The sequence below is a fragment of the Puma concolor genome, chromosome B3 (assembly GCF_028749965.1).
Source record: "Puma concolor isolate L17-30 chromosome B3, mPumCon1.1.hap2, whole genome shotgun sequence".
Classification (NCBI taxonomy): domain Eukaryota; kingdom Metazoa; phylum Chordata; class Mammalia; order Carnivora; family Felidae; genus Puma; species Puma concolor.
In genome coordinates, this window is record NC_141672.1 from 117580612 (window position 1) to 117598537 (window position 17926).

General features: G+C 45.8%; 1 protein-coding gene across 6 annotated transcripts in view; it reads left to right on the forward strand.

Annotated features, from left to right (window-relative positions):
• The first annotated feature begins 3747 nt into the window (after nt 1–3747).
• Nucleotides 3748–17926, forward strand: part of ARID3B (AT-rich interaction domain 3B) — a 58222-nt gene continuing 44043 nt past the window's right edge. For 4 of the 6 annotated variants that reach the window (XM_086711208.1, XM_086711211.1, XM_086711212.1 and 1 more), the window contains exons 1-2: nt 3748–3903; nt 6450–7081. In XM_086711208.1, the coding sequence (XP_086567334.1) occupies nt 6527–7081 (555 nt within the window). In that variant the 5' untranslated portion in view covers nt 3748–3903; nt 6450–6526. Of the gene's footprint in view, nt 3904–4058; nt 4082–4134; nt 4207–6449; nt 7082–17926 lie in introns of those variants that run through there. The other 2 variants (XM_086711210.1, XM_086711209.1) reach the window with 2 other exon arrangements.

Below are 17926 nucleotides of genomic sequence, written 5' to 3' on the forward strand. Positions count from 1 at the left end.
TAATAAAATTGTATTTTTCTATATACAGTTTCTATCTTCTATTGTATAGTTCTGTGGGCGTTAACACCTTCACATAACTGCCACCACAATCAGGATAGAGGAGTTCCATCTCCCCAAACCCAAACCCTCCTTTTTGCTGTCCCTGTATTATTTTGAGAGAAAGAGAACGAGAGACAAAGAGAGCTGGAAAGAGGGGAGAGAGAGGGAGAGAATCTTAAGCAGGCCCCATGCTGAGTGTGGAGCCCAGCTTGGGGCTTGACCCCACGTCCCTGGGATCATAACCTGAGCCGAAACCAAGAATTGGTTGCTCAACCAACTAAGACACCCAGGCACCCTTTGTTGTCCCTTTATAATTACTCCTCCACCTCGAATTCCTGGCAACCACTGACTTATTCTCCATCACTACGTGTTTATCTTTCAAGAGTGTCATTTTGAGACTAGCTTCTTTCATTCAACGTAATGCCTTTATCATTATGTTATAATGCCAAGTTATTGGGTAGATCAACACTTCACCCTTTTTTGTTGCTGAGTAATATAATATCCCATTGGGGTCAGCTTCTGATAGCATTCCCCGGGTCAGTAAATGGTTTCACCATTCTACCAGTTATTTGGGCCAAAAACCTTGGCTTCATCCTTGATTCTCTTCTCCAACCTACACGTCCAATCCATCAGTAAATCCTGGTGGCTTTACTTTCAGAATAGACCTGGAATCTGACTACTTACCAGCTTCTTTGCTGTCATCTAGTTCAGGCCACCATCATGCTCTGGAGGACAAGTGCTTCCACTCTTACCCCTCCACCCTCAGTCTACTCTCCACACAACAGCTAGAATGAGCCTTTTAGAGGCTTAAATCTGATCAAGCCACTCTTCTGCTCAACTCGCCAGTGGTTTCAATGTTAACAATCCAAATTTGTCACCATGGCCTAAGGCCCTGCATGATTGGGCCCCTGGCTGCCTCTCAGATCTCTTTTCCTGCTGCTTTCCCCCTCATTAATTGTGTCAGTTATAGGAGTCTCTTTGCCATTCTGTTAGCAAGTCAGGCATGCTCCTGCCTCAGAGCATTTGAATTTTCTGTCTCCTCTGGAACACTCCTTCCCTGGATATCCACAAGTCAATTCCAGTTTCTGCTGATCAGTCCTTCTCTGACTGACATGTAAAATGGCAGCTACAGGGGCGCCTGGGTGGCTCAGTCGGTTAAGCGTCCAACTTCAGCTCAGGTCACGATGATCTCGCGGCTCATGAGTTCGAGCCCCGCGTCGGGCTCTGGGCTGATGGCTCAGAGCCTGGAGCCTACTTCCGATTCTGTGTCTCCCTCTCTCTCTGCCCCTCCCCTGTTCATGCTCTGTCTCTCTCTGTCCCAAAAATAAACGTTAAAAAAATTTTTTTTTAATAAAAAAAATAAATTAAAAATAAATTTAAAAAAATAGCAGCTACATGACACCACTGTCTAACCCTTAACTCTGCTTTGTTCTTCATATAGCACATATATATTTGTTTTTCTGTCTTTCAATACTAGAAAAATCTTTTAGGACAAGGAATTTTTTTGTTCGCCACTTAACAAGCACCTAGAGGGGTGCCTTGCCTGGCAGAGAGTGGAAGTTTAATGAATATGTTTTTTAAATGTTTATTTATTTTTGAGACAATGCGAGAGACAGAGTGCAAGCAGCGGAGGGGCAGACAGAGGGAGACACAGAATCTGAACCAGGCTCCAGGCTCTGAGCTGTCAGCCCAGAGCCCAACGCAGGGCTCGAACTCACGAACTGGAGATCATGATCTGAGCCAAAGCAGGACACTTAACGAACGGAGCCACTCAGGCGCCCCTCAACGAGTATTTTTTATTTAATAAGTCATAGGCGGAAAAGACAGAATGGAAACAGCTGTAGATTTCTAGATTTTAGGACATTCTACAGTTATTTCATTTTAATTCCAATATAATTAAAATACAGTATTAGATTCGTTTCAGGTGTACAGTACAGTGATTGAACAATTCCATACATCACCCAGTGCACATCATGACACATGCACTCCTTAATCCTCATCATTTATATCATCCACTCCCCCACCCACCTCTCCTCTGGTAGGCATCAGTTTGTTCTCCATAGTTAACAGTTTGTTTCTTGGTTTGTCTCTCTTTTTTTCCCCTTTACTCCTTTGTTTTGTTTCTTAAATTCCACATATGAGTGAAATCATGTTGTATGTTTTTCTTTGCTTGACTTATTTCATTTAGCATTATACTCTCTAGTTTCATCTGCATTGTTGCAAAGGTTTTTTTTCGTGGCTGAATAATATTCCATCGTGTGTGTGTGTGTGTGTGTACACATACCATACCATATCTTCTTTAGCCATTCATCTATCAGTGGACACTTGGCTGTTTTCATAATCTGGCTATTATAAATAATGCTGCAATAAACATAGAGGTGCATGTATCCCTTTTAATGTTTCTGTATTTGGGGGGTATAGGGCATTCTACACTTTGTGACTTATACAGTAAGATAATCAGGGGAAGGTGTATGGGAAGTGTAGGGTTACAGATTTGCAGAGCTAGTGGACAGCAAATTAACTAGAAAAATATTATAATGAAATTTCCAGGCACTAAAAGATTTCAGAGCCAATTTATGGTTGAAATTAGTAAGCTAGTGATGGCAGTCTGTTCAGCAGGACAATTTTCTATGACCAGCTACAGGAATAGGGAGGCATGTTGGTCCACCTAGGGTGGAGGACTTAGTTGGAGAAAAAGGGCATGGCAGGCAGGTTTAGTAGTAAGAGCCAGATTGTAATGGTACACCCTTGTATCTAAGACGCATAAGAAGGGAAGTGAAGAATGCAGACTAAGTGGAGGCTTTCAACGGATTAGAGGTACTGATAAAGTGAAAAAAAAGTTCGGAACAAGTTCTTCAGCAGTCAAACTGAAAGGACATCAGGTTGCAATTGGACAGAAGGATGTTCCAATTACTAATTTGTGACACAACAATGTTTCTGGTGACAAGGTCCAGGCTTTTGCCTAAGATTGGGAGGCTGATGTCAGGGTCGCTAAAGATGAGGCCCAAGATGGTTCAGGGGCAGTTTCACTTTAATTATCAAGATGGAAGATAGAGGAGAGAAAATTAAAACACGGAGCTGGATGCACAAATAACAGATAGTTTCTAAGAGGCGGTTACATAGGTGGCAAAGTCTTAAGAAGTGTCTGAGAAGCAAGGGTTTTTACAAGAGGTGACCGGATTCGGCACATAGCCCCCCACCTTTTGAACTTCGGAAGTGAGAATACTAATTCATGGGAGGGGGTTCCAGAGGATGCAGCATCCTCGGAACACAACCAGCTCCCAGTTCAAGAGGTTCAGAGAAAACTGGTCTGGAAGAGGGCATCTCAGAGGAAAATCGGTTTGAAAGCAGATGGTTGGGAAGGGGACGGAAGCAGAAAAAAACACGGACACCTCTCGTCCTTTATTTACCTTCCTACCAACCTGACGCCGCGCCACACCTGCACAAACAGAAAACACAGAGAAGACTGAACGCAGCCCATCTCTTTTCAACTCCGCGCGGAAGCCCTCACACCGGAACGCCGCGGAGTCCACGCTCCCCATTGGCGGAAGCTTCCGCCAGCTTCCATCCGCTTCCGCCAACGACTCAGTCGGGCGGAGCCGTCCCTAGAAGTCACTTCCGCTTGACCCCGCCCCCTCGTTCCCATTTTGGCTGCTTCCGGCCTCAGGCCCCGCCCCACCCAGTGTGGCCCCGCCCCGGCCCCGCCCCGGGCTCGCGGTCCCGGCCCCGCGGCGCCGCTTCCGGTGCGGGCCCCGCCCCGGCTGTGGCCCCCGGCTGCGGAGGAGTCCGAGACGCAGCTGCTGCGGCGGGGCCTGAGTGGCTGCTTTCACCCCCCCCTGGCCGGACCCGGAGAGCTGCGCACAGGTAAGCCGCGTGGGGCCCGGCTCCCTCAGTCGCGCGGGAGAGGGGGCTGTGGCAGGTGGAGGTACGCGAGGGGAGGCAGGTGTGTGGGGGGGAGACGCGAAGGCGCGGGCCGGCTGAGCGCGGGGCCGCGGAGGAAAAGTGAGAGCGCCGGGAGGAGACCCGAGGCGCCCTGCAACCGGTAGGGTGATTTGAGATAAAGAGATGGGAAGAGTAAAAGGGGCCCCCGGGAACTGAGGGCGAGGATAGGTGGGGTTGGGGCGATCGAAGAAGAGCCAGCGGATTGGCTGAGAGGGCTTGGTGGAGGTAAAAGTGATAGGGCTGCGATTGGGGGTATAATGAAGGGGGGGGGGGTGCTGGCGTAACCAGGGAAGGAGGTGTGGGGCTTGAAGGGAACCGGGGCCAGAGGGATCCGGCAGCGAAGGTAGCGGGAATGGTAGGGGAGGCCGGGTTCAAAGCTACAAGGGGTCCGTTGCGCCGGGCGCCGGGTGGTCCGGGAACTTTAGTGGAAATGGGGGAGGGGGCCGTGTGAAGGGATGAACTGGCTTAGATTTCTGAGACCCAAGTTTTCTAAATACAGGCAGGTGGCATTATTGTTTGGATCTTTCTGCTTAGGGACAGTTGGTTGATGGGCTCTTGGGGGAGGGTGTGTGTATTGAGTTGTGGAACTGAGTCATTTCAATCTTACTAAAGAGGCTGTGAGACACCTCCCCCTCTGCTGGGGACAGCATACTAAGAAGATGGTGCCACAGGACAAGAAGCAGTTGTTCAGTGGCTGGCAGGACTCAGTCGAAAAATTACTCCTCTTGTAACTGATTGACTGCAATGATTGTAAGGAAAATTAAAATGACCACCGAATTATTTGCTTTATTCTTTTGTTTAATTTTTTTTTACGCCAGTTTTTATCCTAAACGCATACTTTTGCCAACTGGATTTAATGTGGGTGTAAGTCTTTTCATGTTCTGTTACACTATAAAAAGGGCTAAAGCTGCAGGCGTAACTCACACTTTCTCAAGTGCCAAGAGAGGAAGTAAAGGCAGTAAGAGGCAAATTGGAATTTGAATCTTCCACCAAATTCAAAAGGCAAAAGCAGTGCTTCTCGGATACACCGAAAATGAGAATTCTTATCTCTGCTTTTTTGCCTTGCTTTAAAAATTGTACCTTTTTCCTCTAACCCATTAAAAAATTAATAAAACCACACAGTTTTTATTGCTAGGGATGTGATTACTTCCCCGTGAATTTTTGAAAACACTGAAGGCATTTAGTTTTTTTTTTTTTAATCTTTATACTCCGTTCTAAAACAGTGAAACAATGCAAATATCAAGTCCCAACCTGTGCGAAGCAGCTTCTTCTTTCATGTGATGACAACATTGTACGCCATGTTGCGAGTCCTGTTACCTGCAATTTGCCCGTGCGTAGTAATCCAATCAGTTATGGGGAAACATAACTCAAGTGAGGTTTGTTGGGGGTGGAGATCTGGAGAGGAGGACAGGAAAGAGGGAGGTAGCGGAGAAGAGGGTGTGAAAGGGGGATGTGTTTGGAGACTGATTGGTAAGAATGCTGATAAACCTGTCCCTAGAGTACTTTTGGCCCGAAAGCCTTTTCTTTTTGGTATTTGTCTTAGAATGTCATAGTAGAAGTGAGTCAGAAAGAAAAGAGATGTGAAGAGATTTACTTGGTGGTTTATAAAAAAGAAGCATCACCTTGTTGTTGAGACAATATTAATATCTGTTTCAATTTAATTAACTTTAAAATCTCCAGAGGAATTCCCCCCACTGTTTGTTTTTTGAGCGACGATTGCAATTTGAAACTCTTGCCTCCTTGTGTATTTCTTTCATGTTGTTGAAACTGGATTCTTTTTGAGGCCATACTGTACAGTTAACATGGCTCAGCCCACTTGAAGAGCAGGCTGGCAATTTGATCTGGGAAATTTGAAAAGTTTAAACCTAAAAGCCGTTTGCTAGGTTCTGTTTTGGTATGAGAGAAATCATTCTGTCTTCCTGATTGCTCTGCGTCTGGCTTGGATGGTACTTCTTTCTCTGATGGGCCTGGGAACGTAAACAGTGTTCCCTCTTTTGTAGGCAGGACCTTCTTTCCTTTATTCTTGAGGTTTTCATACTCACCACCTTTGTACAGTGCAAACCCAGTTGCCTTTCCAGTAATAAACTGGCTGATGTTCGATAATGTTGAGAGAGAGAGATCAGAACACAGAAGTTCACAGTAATAAACTGGCTAATGTTTGATAATGTTGAGAGAGAAAGGTCAGAACACAGAAGTTCACAGGCTAGGTATTGTCTGGATTTACTTCTTTTTAAACCCACGGTAGTCCACCTCTGCTGAGACTCATCCTGTCTTCACACCGTTCACTACGTCCCCTCTGACCTCCCTCCCCCCAAGTCCGCTCATTCCTCTTAAAACCCAGGCTTAGGAGTGTATGTTTAGTGTTCAGAACTCACACCCTTTAGTGGAAAAAAGAAAGTCTTTTAATACCTGTTTTACATTTTCCCCCCTTGTTTCTCCTTCTTTGTGGTTTCTGTTGATCACTTAAGGTTCAGACCCAGTGTGCCCACTGGGCTGTGCCCAGGTTCAGAGCCATGCCAATCGGTGGGTGAAACTCGAGGCAGTGATGGAGCCACTGCAGCAACAGAAGCAGCCGCCGCCACCGCCACCGCCACCGCCACCACACCTGGCTCCTCTGCAGATGGATGCCAGGGAGAAGCAGGGACAACAGATGAGGGAAGCCCCATTCTTATATGCCCAGAAGTTGGTCGCGCAGCAGACTCTCCTTTCCGCCACCCCTGGGAGGTCTTCTGGCAGCCCTGCCCTGGGGCCCTTAGCCAGAGTTCCACCAGCCACAGCAGTGGCCCGAGTGTTTGAACGGAGCAACGTGAACTCAGAGCCTGAGGAAGAGGAAGGAGGTCTGGAAGATGAGGATGGGGATGATGAAGTTGCAGAGGTGGCTGAGAAAGAGGCCCAGGCTCCTTCAAAGTATTTTCATGTGCAGAAAGTGGTTCGCCAGGACCCCAGAGCAGCACCCGTGTCCGGTCTGCTTCCAGCGCCGGGGCTCCCGCCGCGGGGACAGCAAGCTAAAGAAGACCATACCAAAGATGCTTCCAAGGCCCCACCTTCCGTCTCCACAGCTGGGCAGCCGAGCTGGAATCTGGATGAGCAGCTCAAGCAGGTCAGTCTTTGTGGTGCAGGGGGTCATTTGTCCTTCCTAAAGGCTGGCTGCGAGGGGTACTGCCAGGGCCGGGGTCTCCCCCAGTGTGTGCCTTCTCACCCCGCTTCAGTGACCCAACGGTCTCACCGTAAATAGACTTTGAGTTTTTTTCCCCCATACTCGTTTCTTGATTACAGCAATGAAGTGTGTCCTCCTAATATAGTTTCAAATTGGATGTGAAAGAATGTCAGTACAATCTCTTTTTTTAAAAAGGAAGGATGAGGTTGCAACAGTGTTATGAAGGATATCTAAATATATGCGACACGCGACTCTAATTACAGTTTTTGTACATTAGTAAGAGAACAGTCTTGCCTAAGACCATTTCATAGCCCCAGGCTAACCCAGGATCGTACTCTTTTTTTTTTGAACGTTTTATTTATTTTTGGGACAGAGAGAGACAGAGCATGAACGGGGGAGGGGCAGAGAGAGAGGGAGACACAGAATCGGAAACAGGCTCCAGGCTCCAAGCCATCAGCCCAGAGCCCGACGCGGGGCTCGAACTCGCGGACCGCGAGATCGTGACCTGGCTGAAGTCGGACGCTTAACCGACTGCGCCACCCAGGCGCCCCCAGGATCGTACTCTTTAAGGACAGTTTTGTTGTTTTGCAGTTAAGTGTAGCTGACAAGAAGCACCTGTGTTGTGTATGTTTTCCAACGAAGAGCGTTGTAGACATGATTTCATTTCACCCTTATACCACCCCCTTTGAAACAGGAAAAGGTAGACCTCAAAATTCCAATTTTAGCCAAGGTAAGCTGAAGTGATTTTCTTAATTTTTTTTTTTTTCAACGTTTTTCATTTATTTTTGGGACAGAGAGAGACAGAGCATGAAGGGGGCAGGGGCAGAGAGAGAGGGAGACACAGAATCGGAAACAGGCTCCAGGCTCCGAGCCATCAGCCCAGAGCCTGACGCGGGGCTCGAACTCACGGACCGTGAGATCGCGACCTGGCTGAAGTCGGACGCTTAACCGACTGCGCCACCCAGGCGCCCCATGATTTTCAAGTGGCGTTTGTTTGTCTGTCTGTGACAGGGGTAGGGGCAGAGAGGGAGAGAGAGAATCCCAAGTAGGCTCCACACTCAGCACAGAGCCCCACATGGGACTTGATCTCACAAACGTGAGATTGTGACCTGAGCCAAACTCGAGAGCTGGACACTTAAATGTCTGAACCACCCAGGTGCCCCACGCGCAGGTGATTTTCAAACGTGGCTGAGCATCACAGTTATCCTGTAAGCTTTAAAAAATACAGATCCCAGGGTCTTAAAGAATTATATTTTGGGGGGCGCCTGGGTGGCTCAGTCAGTTAAGTGTCCGACTCTTGCTTTTGGCTCAGGTCATGGTTTGTGAATTGCAGCCTGGCATTGGGCTCTGTGCTGACAGTGCAGAGCCTGCTTGGGATTCTCTGTCTCCCTCTCTCTCCTCTTTTTCTGCCCCTGTCCCTGCTTGCATGCACTCCCTCTTTCTTTCAAAATAAATAAACATTAAAAATAAAAATGAATTCTATTTGGGTGGAGCCCAAGGAATCTGTGTTGTCAGCCAAGCCTTTGGCTTCTGATTCCTCTTCCCTTTCTGACCTGCCATGCAGTTTTTCCTCACCAACAGAATGGGAGTGTTGGTGGATTGTTCCAGGTTAAGTGACTTGCTGGTGCTTAGGGAGTTCATGATAAAGCTGGTAGTATCTGGGTACTCCCCACAAGTACATGCTCTTCATGCGGCCCAGTGGTGCTTTGCTCTTTGGAAATAAGTTGTAAAGAGCTGTGGGTGTTCACAGGGCAACTGAGAAGTCCTGTAAGAAAGGTCCTTTGGAACCTGAAAAATCAGCGGCTTTGAATACAGGAGCTCTGTGTAATTGATCTGCGTTTGACCACAGCAGTGTTTGCAGTAGATTCCAGAGCTAGCAAAGTGGGGGGTTCAGTTCCCATTTCTTCCATTTATTACCCTTGTGATCCTTTAGTAGGGCTCTCAGTCTGTGAGCCTGCATCCTTTCGTCTGTGGAGTGAAAACAGGCGTACCTCCCGAGGGTGTTGTGAGGATTGACTGAGCTAGCACGGTAGGTAGGAGTGCTCCAGGCGCTCTTTTATGCTCCGTCCTCCACCTCCTCCACCGCAGCCACACAGGCCCTGGAGCAGGCAAGATGCCGAGGTGCACCGAGGTTTTCCCTCAGATCACCAGGAGGTAGTGGCAGAGCTGGGACTTGGATCAGAGAGTCCCCGCTTCCACGACAGCGGCAGCCTGGCCGCCAGCCCAGACCCGCCTCCTGGCTGATTGCTTTGGTTTAGCAAAACATCTGTGAGTTGCCTGCAGCCCCCGCGCTGCCTTGTGGCTGGCAGAGTTCCATGCCGGCCGCTGAGTCAGCTCATAGCGGGATCCCGCCCTGACAGCACTGGGAAAGTTCAGGCCCGAGGCGGCTGGGCTGCCCCCGCCTTGGCAGCTGGCCAGCCTCTGCGTGTGTGCGGTCGTTCCTAGAAAGTGCAGCCGCGTGCGAGGAACAAGTGGAGCTCCAGAGCCTGTCTGTCTTCAGGAAGTGTAGCAGGTGTTGAGGTCAAGCCATGAGAGCTTTGAAAAAAGAGACTCTCCCCAGCCGGCGTGTGCATGCACACACGGATGCACGGTAGCGGGCACCCAGCGCCGTGTTCTGGGTGGAGTGGCCCCAGGACTACACAGCTCAGTGCTCAGGGGCTGGCTGATGGTTTCTGAAACCCTTTGAGTTCGTTTTAAGTTTCTGAGGCACACTCACTAATTATAGACTGCCTGGCAGAGCACCTGCCAGGATGTTTTATAAATGCCTGCGTAGCTGAGGCCTAATCTCACGTCCCAAATTTCCCTTCCCCTTGGATTCAGAGACCAAGAACTGGGTTGGGGAAAACCTCAGATGCACACCTTTTCCTTTTGAGTTTAATTTTAGAAAATTGCTTTGGTCTGTGCCCTCCTCCTTTGTCTAATCCTGCCTTAAAATTTTTTTTTCTTAATGTTTAGTTTTGAGAGAGACAGAAACAAGAGTGTGAGTGGGGGAGAAAGAGAGAGAGAGGGAGAGAGAGAATCTGAAGCAGGCTCCAGGCTCTGAGCTGTCAGCACAGAGGTGGATGCGGGCCTTGAACTCAAACTATGAGAACATGACCTGAGCTGAAGTTGGATGTTTAACCGACCAAGTCACCCAGGTACCCTTAATCTTTTAAAGAAGTAAATAATGTGCTTGGGATAAAAAAAAAAACAAAACAAAAAACAACAACTTTTAAAAAGCTGTGCTTAGGAAGGGGGTGCTGAAAAACTATACTTGGGGAGAGCCTATAGGAACCATCACAGAGCATGAAATTAGCTTTTTTATTGTTCACAGTCTTCTGTTTCTGATGCAGTTGACTTGTAGAGAGCAGGAATGGGGTATCCTTTGCTCCAGCAATAGTTACAGAGATCTTCTACAGGTAACACAAAATGATCTCATTGTTAATGTGTTGCAGTATCCATTTTGGTCTTTTACACAACAGACTTTGTAAAAGTCTTCTTTGTAAAAAGCTTCTTTGCAGGGAGAGACTGAGCTCCATGGACTAACTGTGGGCTTCCCTCTCAAGATGCTCACAGTCTAAGCAGAGGCCGTGTGGAAACCTCCAGGAGGACTGGGGCTTGGGTGGCAGTAATTTCACTCTGTCCTAAGTCAGCCGAAGCCCAGCTGCCCAGTCATAGCAATGCTGCAGATATTTTAAAACGAGGTTTTGTTTCGGACATTCACACACCAAGGTAAAAAAGTTAATTTTGACAACAGCATGGCTAGCACAGCTTGGGAAACCAGCAGGAATACTCAAGTTATTTTACAAGACTTTGGGGACTTGGGTCAGCAAGCATCTGCCAAGCAAAAAGCAAAATTTAAAAAACCTAAGGATTCCACAGATTATCTTTTGTTCTATAGCCCTTTTCTTAGAACATGGGAAGTCAAGATAATTTTATGGATTCTCTTTAAAGAAACTCTTAGAAAAGAATTGCTTCTTAAGGCCTGGATCGTTAGACAGAATGTAGTATTCTCTGACACCAGAGTGATGGGAAAATAGATAATGCCATTGAACCAAGCATTCTAAAGCCCATCAGATTTCGATAGGCAGAGTAAATAATTGTAAAACAAGGCAACAGACAAAGAGCTGAGTGTCCCTTCTCTCAAGGGAGATCAGTAGAGCCCTGTCAGCATACAACCAAATGGGGGGTGTTACTGGCCTATTAGAGGTGGTCTTCTGCCCTCCTGCGAAGAGGGTAGTTCAGGCAATACAGGCTTTGTCTGTCTTGAGCCTGTTAGTGGAGCCCGAAGGTTTCCAGAAGGGTGTAGACTCCCTGCCAGAGAATAGAAAGATGAGGAACACCTTGGTAGGCATGGGGGAGCCGAGTGTATGTGTCTGATTTTCGGCCTGCTTTGCTGGTCACCTCGGTCACCAAGTGTGGGAAGGAGGAAGCATGGCTGACTGCTTGGTCTGTAAAACCTATTAAGTAGTAAGGTGCCGTTTCTTGGACTAGGCCTACTTTTCTCGGTACATGCTACCTGTCCTTGGAACATTTGATGCTTTTTGTAAAGACTGTGCAAACTGGTGCCTGAAAAAAATAAGGTCATAAGCTTTCCTCGCTTTCTTTGTAGGTCTGTCTTGCGTGCCCTTAGCTTCTGCCATCACAGTGGAACCAGCCAGTGGTTGGTTCTGAATTGAGGTCAGTCTCCCTCCACCCTGCTCCCAGAGGTTGTTTGACAACGTCAGGAGACATGTTTGGTTGTTGTGACTGGGGTGTGGGAGATGTGCTACTGGCATATAGTGAGTAGAGGCCCTACTACTAAACATCCTGTACTGCACAGGACAGTCCCCCACGACAAAGAATTTCCTGGTGCAAAATGTCACTACTACCGTGTTGAGAAACCCTGCTCTACGTTGTGTAATTGGAAACAGAAAGTACGCCGTGCCTTCCTCGACGCCGCCCTAGACTCTGTTTCTTTGCGTTTTGGTCTTGGTCTCTGAAGAATTTGTCAAACTTAAAGTTTTTGTCACTTCTACTTTCAATGTCTGTGTTGAGTTCATGTCTTTCCCCACAGTCACCTGGGAGACCAAACTGTCACTGAGGAGAGGATTGAGACCTAGAACTTGTACTGTCTCATTTATTTCTACCAGTGGTGCTTCTAGCCTGGCATTCCGTGATGTCTAAAAATGTCTGTGGTGATTTTTAGACTTGGTTGCCCTTTTATACATTAACCCTGAAAGGTTAAGGCATAAATATTCAGCAAACTTGTTAATTGGTAACAGATTTAATTAGTAAATCGGCATTGGTTTTGGAGCCAAAAATGTGGCTTTAGATCCTAGCTTCACTGCTTGCTTGGGACAGGTGTCCTAGCCTGCCATTCTGAACCCATGCATCCATCTATCCCACAGGATGGTAATCCTCTCCAACTGTGTTCAGTGAGCAATTGTAAAGATATTACCAAGGTGGGCAAAGAATAGAAGTGAGAGACCTTTGTACAATTTATACCGTCATACAAGGGTTGGGTCAGATTGTCATTAGCACTGAGATACTTTTTTTTAAATTTTTTTTTTAATGTTTATTTATTTTTGACAGAGAGAGAGAGACAGAGCATTGAGCGGGGGAGGGGCAGAGAAAGAGGGAGACACAGAATCCGAAGCAGGCTCCAGGCTCTGAGCTGTCAGCACAGAGCCCGACGCGGGGCTCGAACTCACAGACCGCCAGATCATGACCTGAGCCAAAGTCGGACGCTCAACCGACTGAGCCACCCAGGTGCCCCTGCACTGAGATACTTTTTGAAGCTGTAATCCTTTAGTCTTTACTACCCGTATAAGTAAGATGCTCCATAAATCTTAGATACTGCTCTAAAACAATTTCTTTTCAAGTTTCCTAGAGCTGTAACCAAACTCTAGTATTCTGGAGTTCTCTGAAACATTTCAGGTTTATGTCAGCTGAAACCATTGCACTTTTTTTTTAGTCCGCACCTTTAAAAAAATTTTTATTTTCTCCTTGTTGAGAAACGATTGCACTTTTGAAGCTGCTTCTTTCCACATTAAAATAGGGATATGTGGGGGGGGGGGGGTGCGCCTAGGTAGCTCAGAGCTGGTTAAACATCAGGTCTTGATCTCAGGATCGTGAGTTTGGGCCCTGCGTTGGGCTCCACATTGGGCAGGGATCTTACTTAAAAAAAAAAAAAAAAAAAAATAGGGATATGTGCATATTTCTTTAGGTGGAGCTAAGCCTTATTTACATTGAATTCTTATAAAGGCATGGTCGCGACTTAAGTTAGCTCCTTACAGTTCTTACCAAACATTGATCCCTCTACATGTGTCTGAGATCCCATCCCCTCCTAATTCTCAGGGACTTGCTCCATCAGAGAAAGGACTATTTCTTGGGACCCACTGGCTTCTGAAGCTTTTTTCCACATTCACGCGCATTCTGCTATCTCCCAAATTTAAAAACAACAACAGCAAAAAGCTCCTTTAATCAGTAAGTCTGTCTGATTCATTTGTTACAAGGGAATGAGAAGTCACTTTTTAAAAACCTTCCCTTGACTGGCCATCTCTCCTTCCTGCTTGGTCCTCATTGTCTCCCCTCCCCACAACAGAGCTGCTCAGAGGAATTGTTTGCACTCCCCACCTCCACTTTGTCATCTCCTGCTTACTCCTCAGCACACTTCAGTCTGGGCTCTGTCTCTTCCGTGTCCCTGAAGTTCCTCTTGGTGAGGCCTCCCAGTGACCGCCATGTTGCTAAGCCCAACCTACCCTCACCTCACTTGATTTCTCAGTGGTTCCAAATACAGTGGACCCCTCTCCTTGAAGCATTCTCTTCCTTTGCTTTCCATAGCCCCTCCATTGGCTTATTTTCCTTTCTCTTCTGTGCGACTGCTAGAACCCCAAGTTACCCAGGGCTTGGGCTTAAACCTTCTCTATATAGGCTCCCCTGAGCAATTTTCTTTCACTCTCATGGTTTTAAATACTGCCCACAAGCCATGGACTCCAGTATGCATTGTTTGAGCCCATTTTTCCATTCTGAGCTCAATTGCTGTATCCCCAACTACATTCCTGAAATGTCCACCTAGGTATTTTACTGGCATCTCTTGCTTTCCAACCTACTCCCCTGTAATTACTTCCTCCTTTATTTTTCTTTCTCTGAAGTGACATTTCTCTCCACTTGGTCTTCATGTCAGAAACCTCAGAGTTGACCATCTCTCATACCTCCTACTCTGTCACTCCATTTGATATCCATCCAGTCCAGCACCAAGTCTTACCAATTCTCCCATTGAAATGTCTAGAATTGTGCCACTTTTCTGCTTCTCCACTATCACCTACCTAATCCGGGTAGCCTACCTACTGCTGGAGCTATCCACAAGTTTCTGTCTTCCCTCCCCCATTCTAATCCATTCTCTACACAGCAACTAGAATGATCTTCTAAAAAATAAATCCGATTATGTCACTCCATTAATGCCATCCAAGTGTGGTGTCAGTTGGTCCAGTTGCAAAAGCCAAAATCTTTATAATCTGATCCCTGCCTGTTTGTCCAGCCTTATTTTTGTGAATCTCCTGATCTATCATTCTACTCCAACCACGCTGGCCTTTTCGTATGCTAGTCTTTCTGCCTAGAACATTCCTCTAGGCTAACTCTTATCCTGCCTTCAGTTCTCACCTTAAACATCTCTTTCTCAGAGGCACTGTCTGCACCTTTCCTGTAAATCAGGTTATATGCTGTCATTGAACATTATATTTTTATATTTGTGTGGTTGCTTTGTTTGCTGATTCCTATACTAGGTGTAAGCTATAAGAGGACAGGGACCATATCTGTTTTGCTTATCATTGTATCTCTGTACCTAGCAGAGTGATAGCAGATAATAGGTGCTGAATAAATATTTGTGTCTTCCACTGTCTTTTAGTTTGCCCTGTTTTTGTTTTTCTTTTTTTTAACGTCAGTGGCGTTATTTCTTTTTTTTTTTAGAGCAGTCTTAGGTTCGCAGCAAAGCTGAGTAGAAGTTACAGTGATTTCTCGTATAGTCCCTGCCCCAACCTACACACAGCCTCTCCCACTGTCAAAATCCCCCACTAGAGGGTACATCTCCTGCAATCATACCTATATTGACACATCATTATCACCCAAAGCCTGTGGTTACATAGGGTCCACTCTTAGTGCTGTACATTCTGTGGGTTTTGACAAATGTATAATGACATATATCTTCCACTGTGGTATCATACAGAGTAGTTTCACTGCCCTAAAAATCCTCTCTATTCCACCTGTTCATCCCTCCTTCCCTGGCAACCACTGATTTTTTTTTTTTTTTTTTTTTAATTGTCTCCATAGTTTTACCTTCTTTAGAATATCATATAGTTGGGAGAGCCTGGGTGGCTCAGTAAGTTAAGTGTCTGACTTGGGCCTAGGTCATGATCTCACGGTTCGTTGAGTTTGAGCCCGAGTCAGGCCCTGTGCTGACAGTTTGGAGCCTGGAGCCTGCTTCGGATTCTGTGTCTCCCTCTGTCTCTGCCCCTCCCCTGCTCACACTCTGTCTCTCTCTGAAAAATAAATGAACACTTTAAAAAGTTCAGAATATCATATAGTTGGAATCATACAGTATATAGCCTTTTCAGATTGGCTTCTTTCACTTAATAATATGCATTTAATTTTCCTCCATGTCTTTACATGGCTTGATAGCTCATTTCTTTTTAGCACTGAGTAATATTCCATTGTCTGGATGTACCACAGTTTATCCATTCACCTATTGAAGGATATCTTGGTTGCTTTGGCAAGTATGAATAAAGCTGCTGTAAACATCTGTGTACAGGTTTTTGTATAAACGTAAGTTTTCAACTCATTTGGGTAAATACCAAAGAGTGCAACTGCTGGATTGTAGGTTAAGAATATGATTGGTTTTGTAGGAAACTGCCAAACTGTCTTCCAAAGTGTCTGGATCATTTTGCATTCCCACCAACAATGAATGAAAGTTCCTGTTACTCCACATCCTTGCCAGTGTTTTGTGGTGGTAGTGTTTGATATTTCGGCCTTTTTTTTTTTTTTTTAATTGAAATTTTCATTGAGATAATTGCAGATTCACAGGCCAATATAAAAAATAATTTAGAGGGGCGCCTGGGTGGCGCAGTCGGTTAAGCGTCCGACTTCAGCCAGGTCACGATCTCGCGGTCCGTGAGTTCGAGCCCCACGTCGGGCTCTGGGCTGATGGCTCAGAGCCTGGAGCCTGTTTCCGATTCTGTGTCTCCCTCTCTCTCTGCCCCTCCCCCGTTCATGCTCTGTCTCTCTCTGTCCCAAAAATAGATAAACGTTGAAAAAAAAAATTAAAAAAAAAAAAAAAATTTAGAGAGGGCCGCCTGGGTGGCTCAGTCGGTTGAGCGTCCGACTTCGGCTCAGGTCACGATCTTGCAGTTCTGAGTTCAAGCTCCGTGTCGGGCTCTGTGCTGACAGCTCAGAGTCTGGAGCCTGCTTCGGATTCTGTGTCTCCCTCTCTCTGCCCCTTCCCTGCTCATGCTCTGTCTCTCTCTGTCTCTGAAAAATGAATAAATGTTTAAAAAAATTTTCTTTTTAATAATTTAGAGAGATCTCTGTACACTTTGCCCAATTTCCTTCAGTGGTAATATTTTATAAAACTGTAGTATACTCTCACAACCTAAGTATTGACAAAGACTTTATCCACTGATCTTAGATTTTCTAAATTTTACTTGTACACTGTATGTGTCTATTTCATTTTTTTTAATAAGTTTATCTATTTTTGAGAGACAGAGAGCAAGTAAGGGAGGGGCAGAGAGAGAGGGAGACAGAGAATCCCAAGCAGGCTCCACGCTGTCAGTGCAGAGTTCCATGTGGGGCTTGATCTCACAAACTGTGAGATCATGACCTGAGCTGAAATCAAGAGTCAGGACACTTACCCGACGGAGCCTCCCAGGTGCCCCTGTGTCTATTTTGTTTTTAAGGCTAATTGATTTTATGTTTAATATAGCTTCTGAAATTCTTGTTAATAAATGCATTTGAAGCTGTAGATTTCTCCCAGGGCTGCACTTTTGCTGGATTCCACAAATGTTGATATGTAATGTTCTCATTGGTTAGTACTAAACACTTCATTATTTCAGTTGTAATTGCTTCTTTAACCCATGGGTTGTTCAGAAGTATTTTTTAGTTTCCAAGTATGTGGGTTTTTAAAAAATGTGTAGGTTTTTAAGAAATACTAATTATAGCTTAAGTATGCCACACATCCAGTGTGGGGCTTAAACTCACAACCCTGAGATCAAGAGTTGCATGCTCTACTGACTGAGCCAGCCAGCCACCCTCTCATTTAGCTCATAATTAAGTTCTAGCCATTGTGGTTAGAGAACTGGCATGATACTCATTTTCTGGAATTTTTTATGATGTCCTTTGGGTTGGCCTTATGTATGATCAGTTTCTATATATTCTCCATGTGCTTGGAGGGAATGCCAGTTTTGTTTTTGATAGATGTGGGGTTGTGTATCTAGTGGATCAAGCTTATTAATTGTGTTATTCAGATCTTCCTTATCCTTACTAAGTTTTGTGTGTGTAATCAGTTTCAGAGAGGTAAATTAAAGTATTCCAGTGTAGGACTGGCTTTCTTTGGACTAGTGTTAGTATGTTTTTTCCTCACACAGTCCACAATCTTAATTTTATTTATTTATTTTGTAAATGTTTTATTATTTATTTTTGAAAGAGAGCTGGGGAAGGGGCAGAGAGAGAGGGAGGAGAGGATCCCAAGCAGGCTTTGTGCTATCAGCACAGAGCCTGATGTGGGGCTTGAACTCATGAACTGTGAGATCATGACCTGAGCTGAAGTCAGATGCTTAA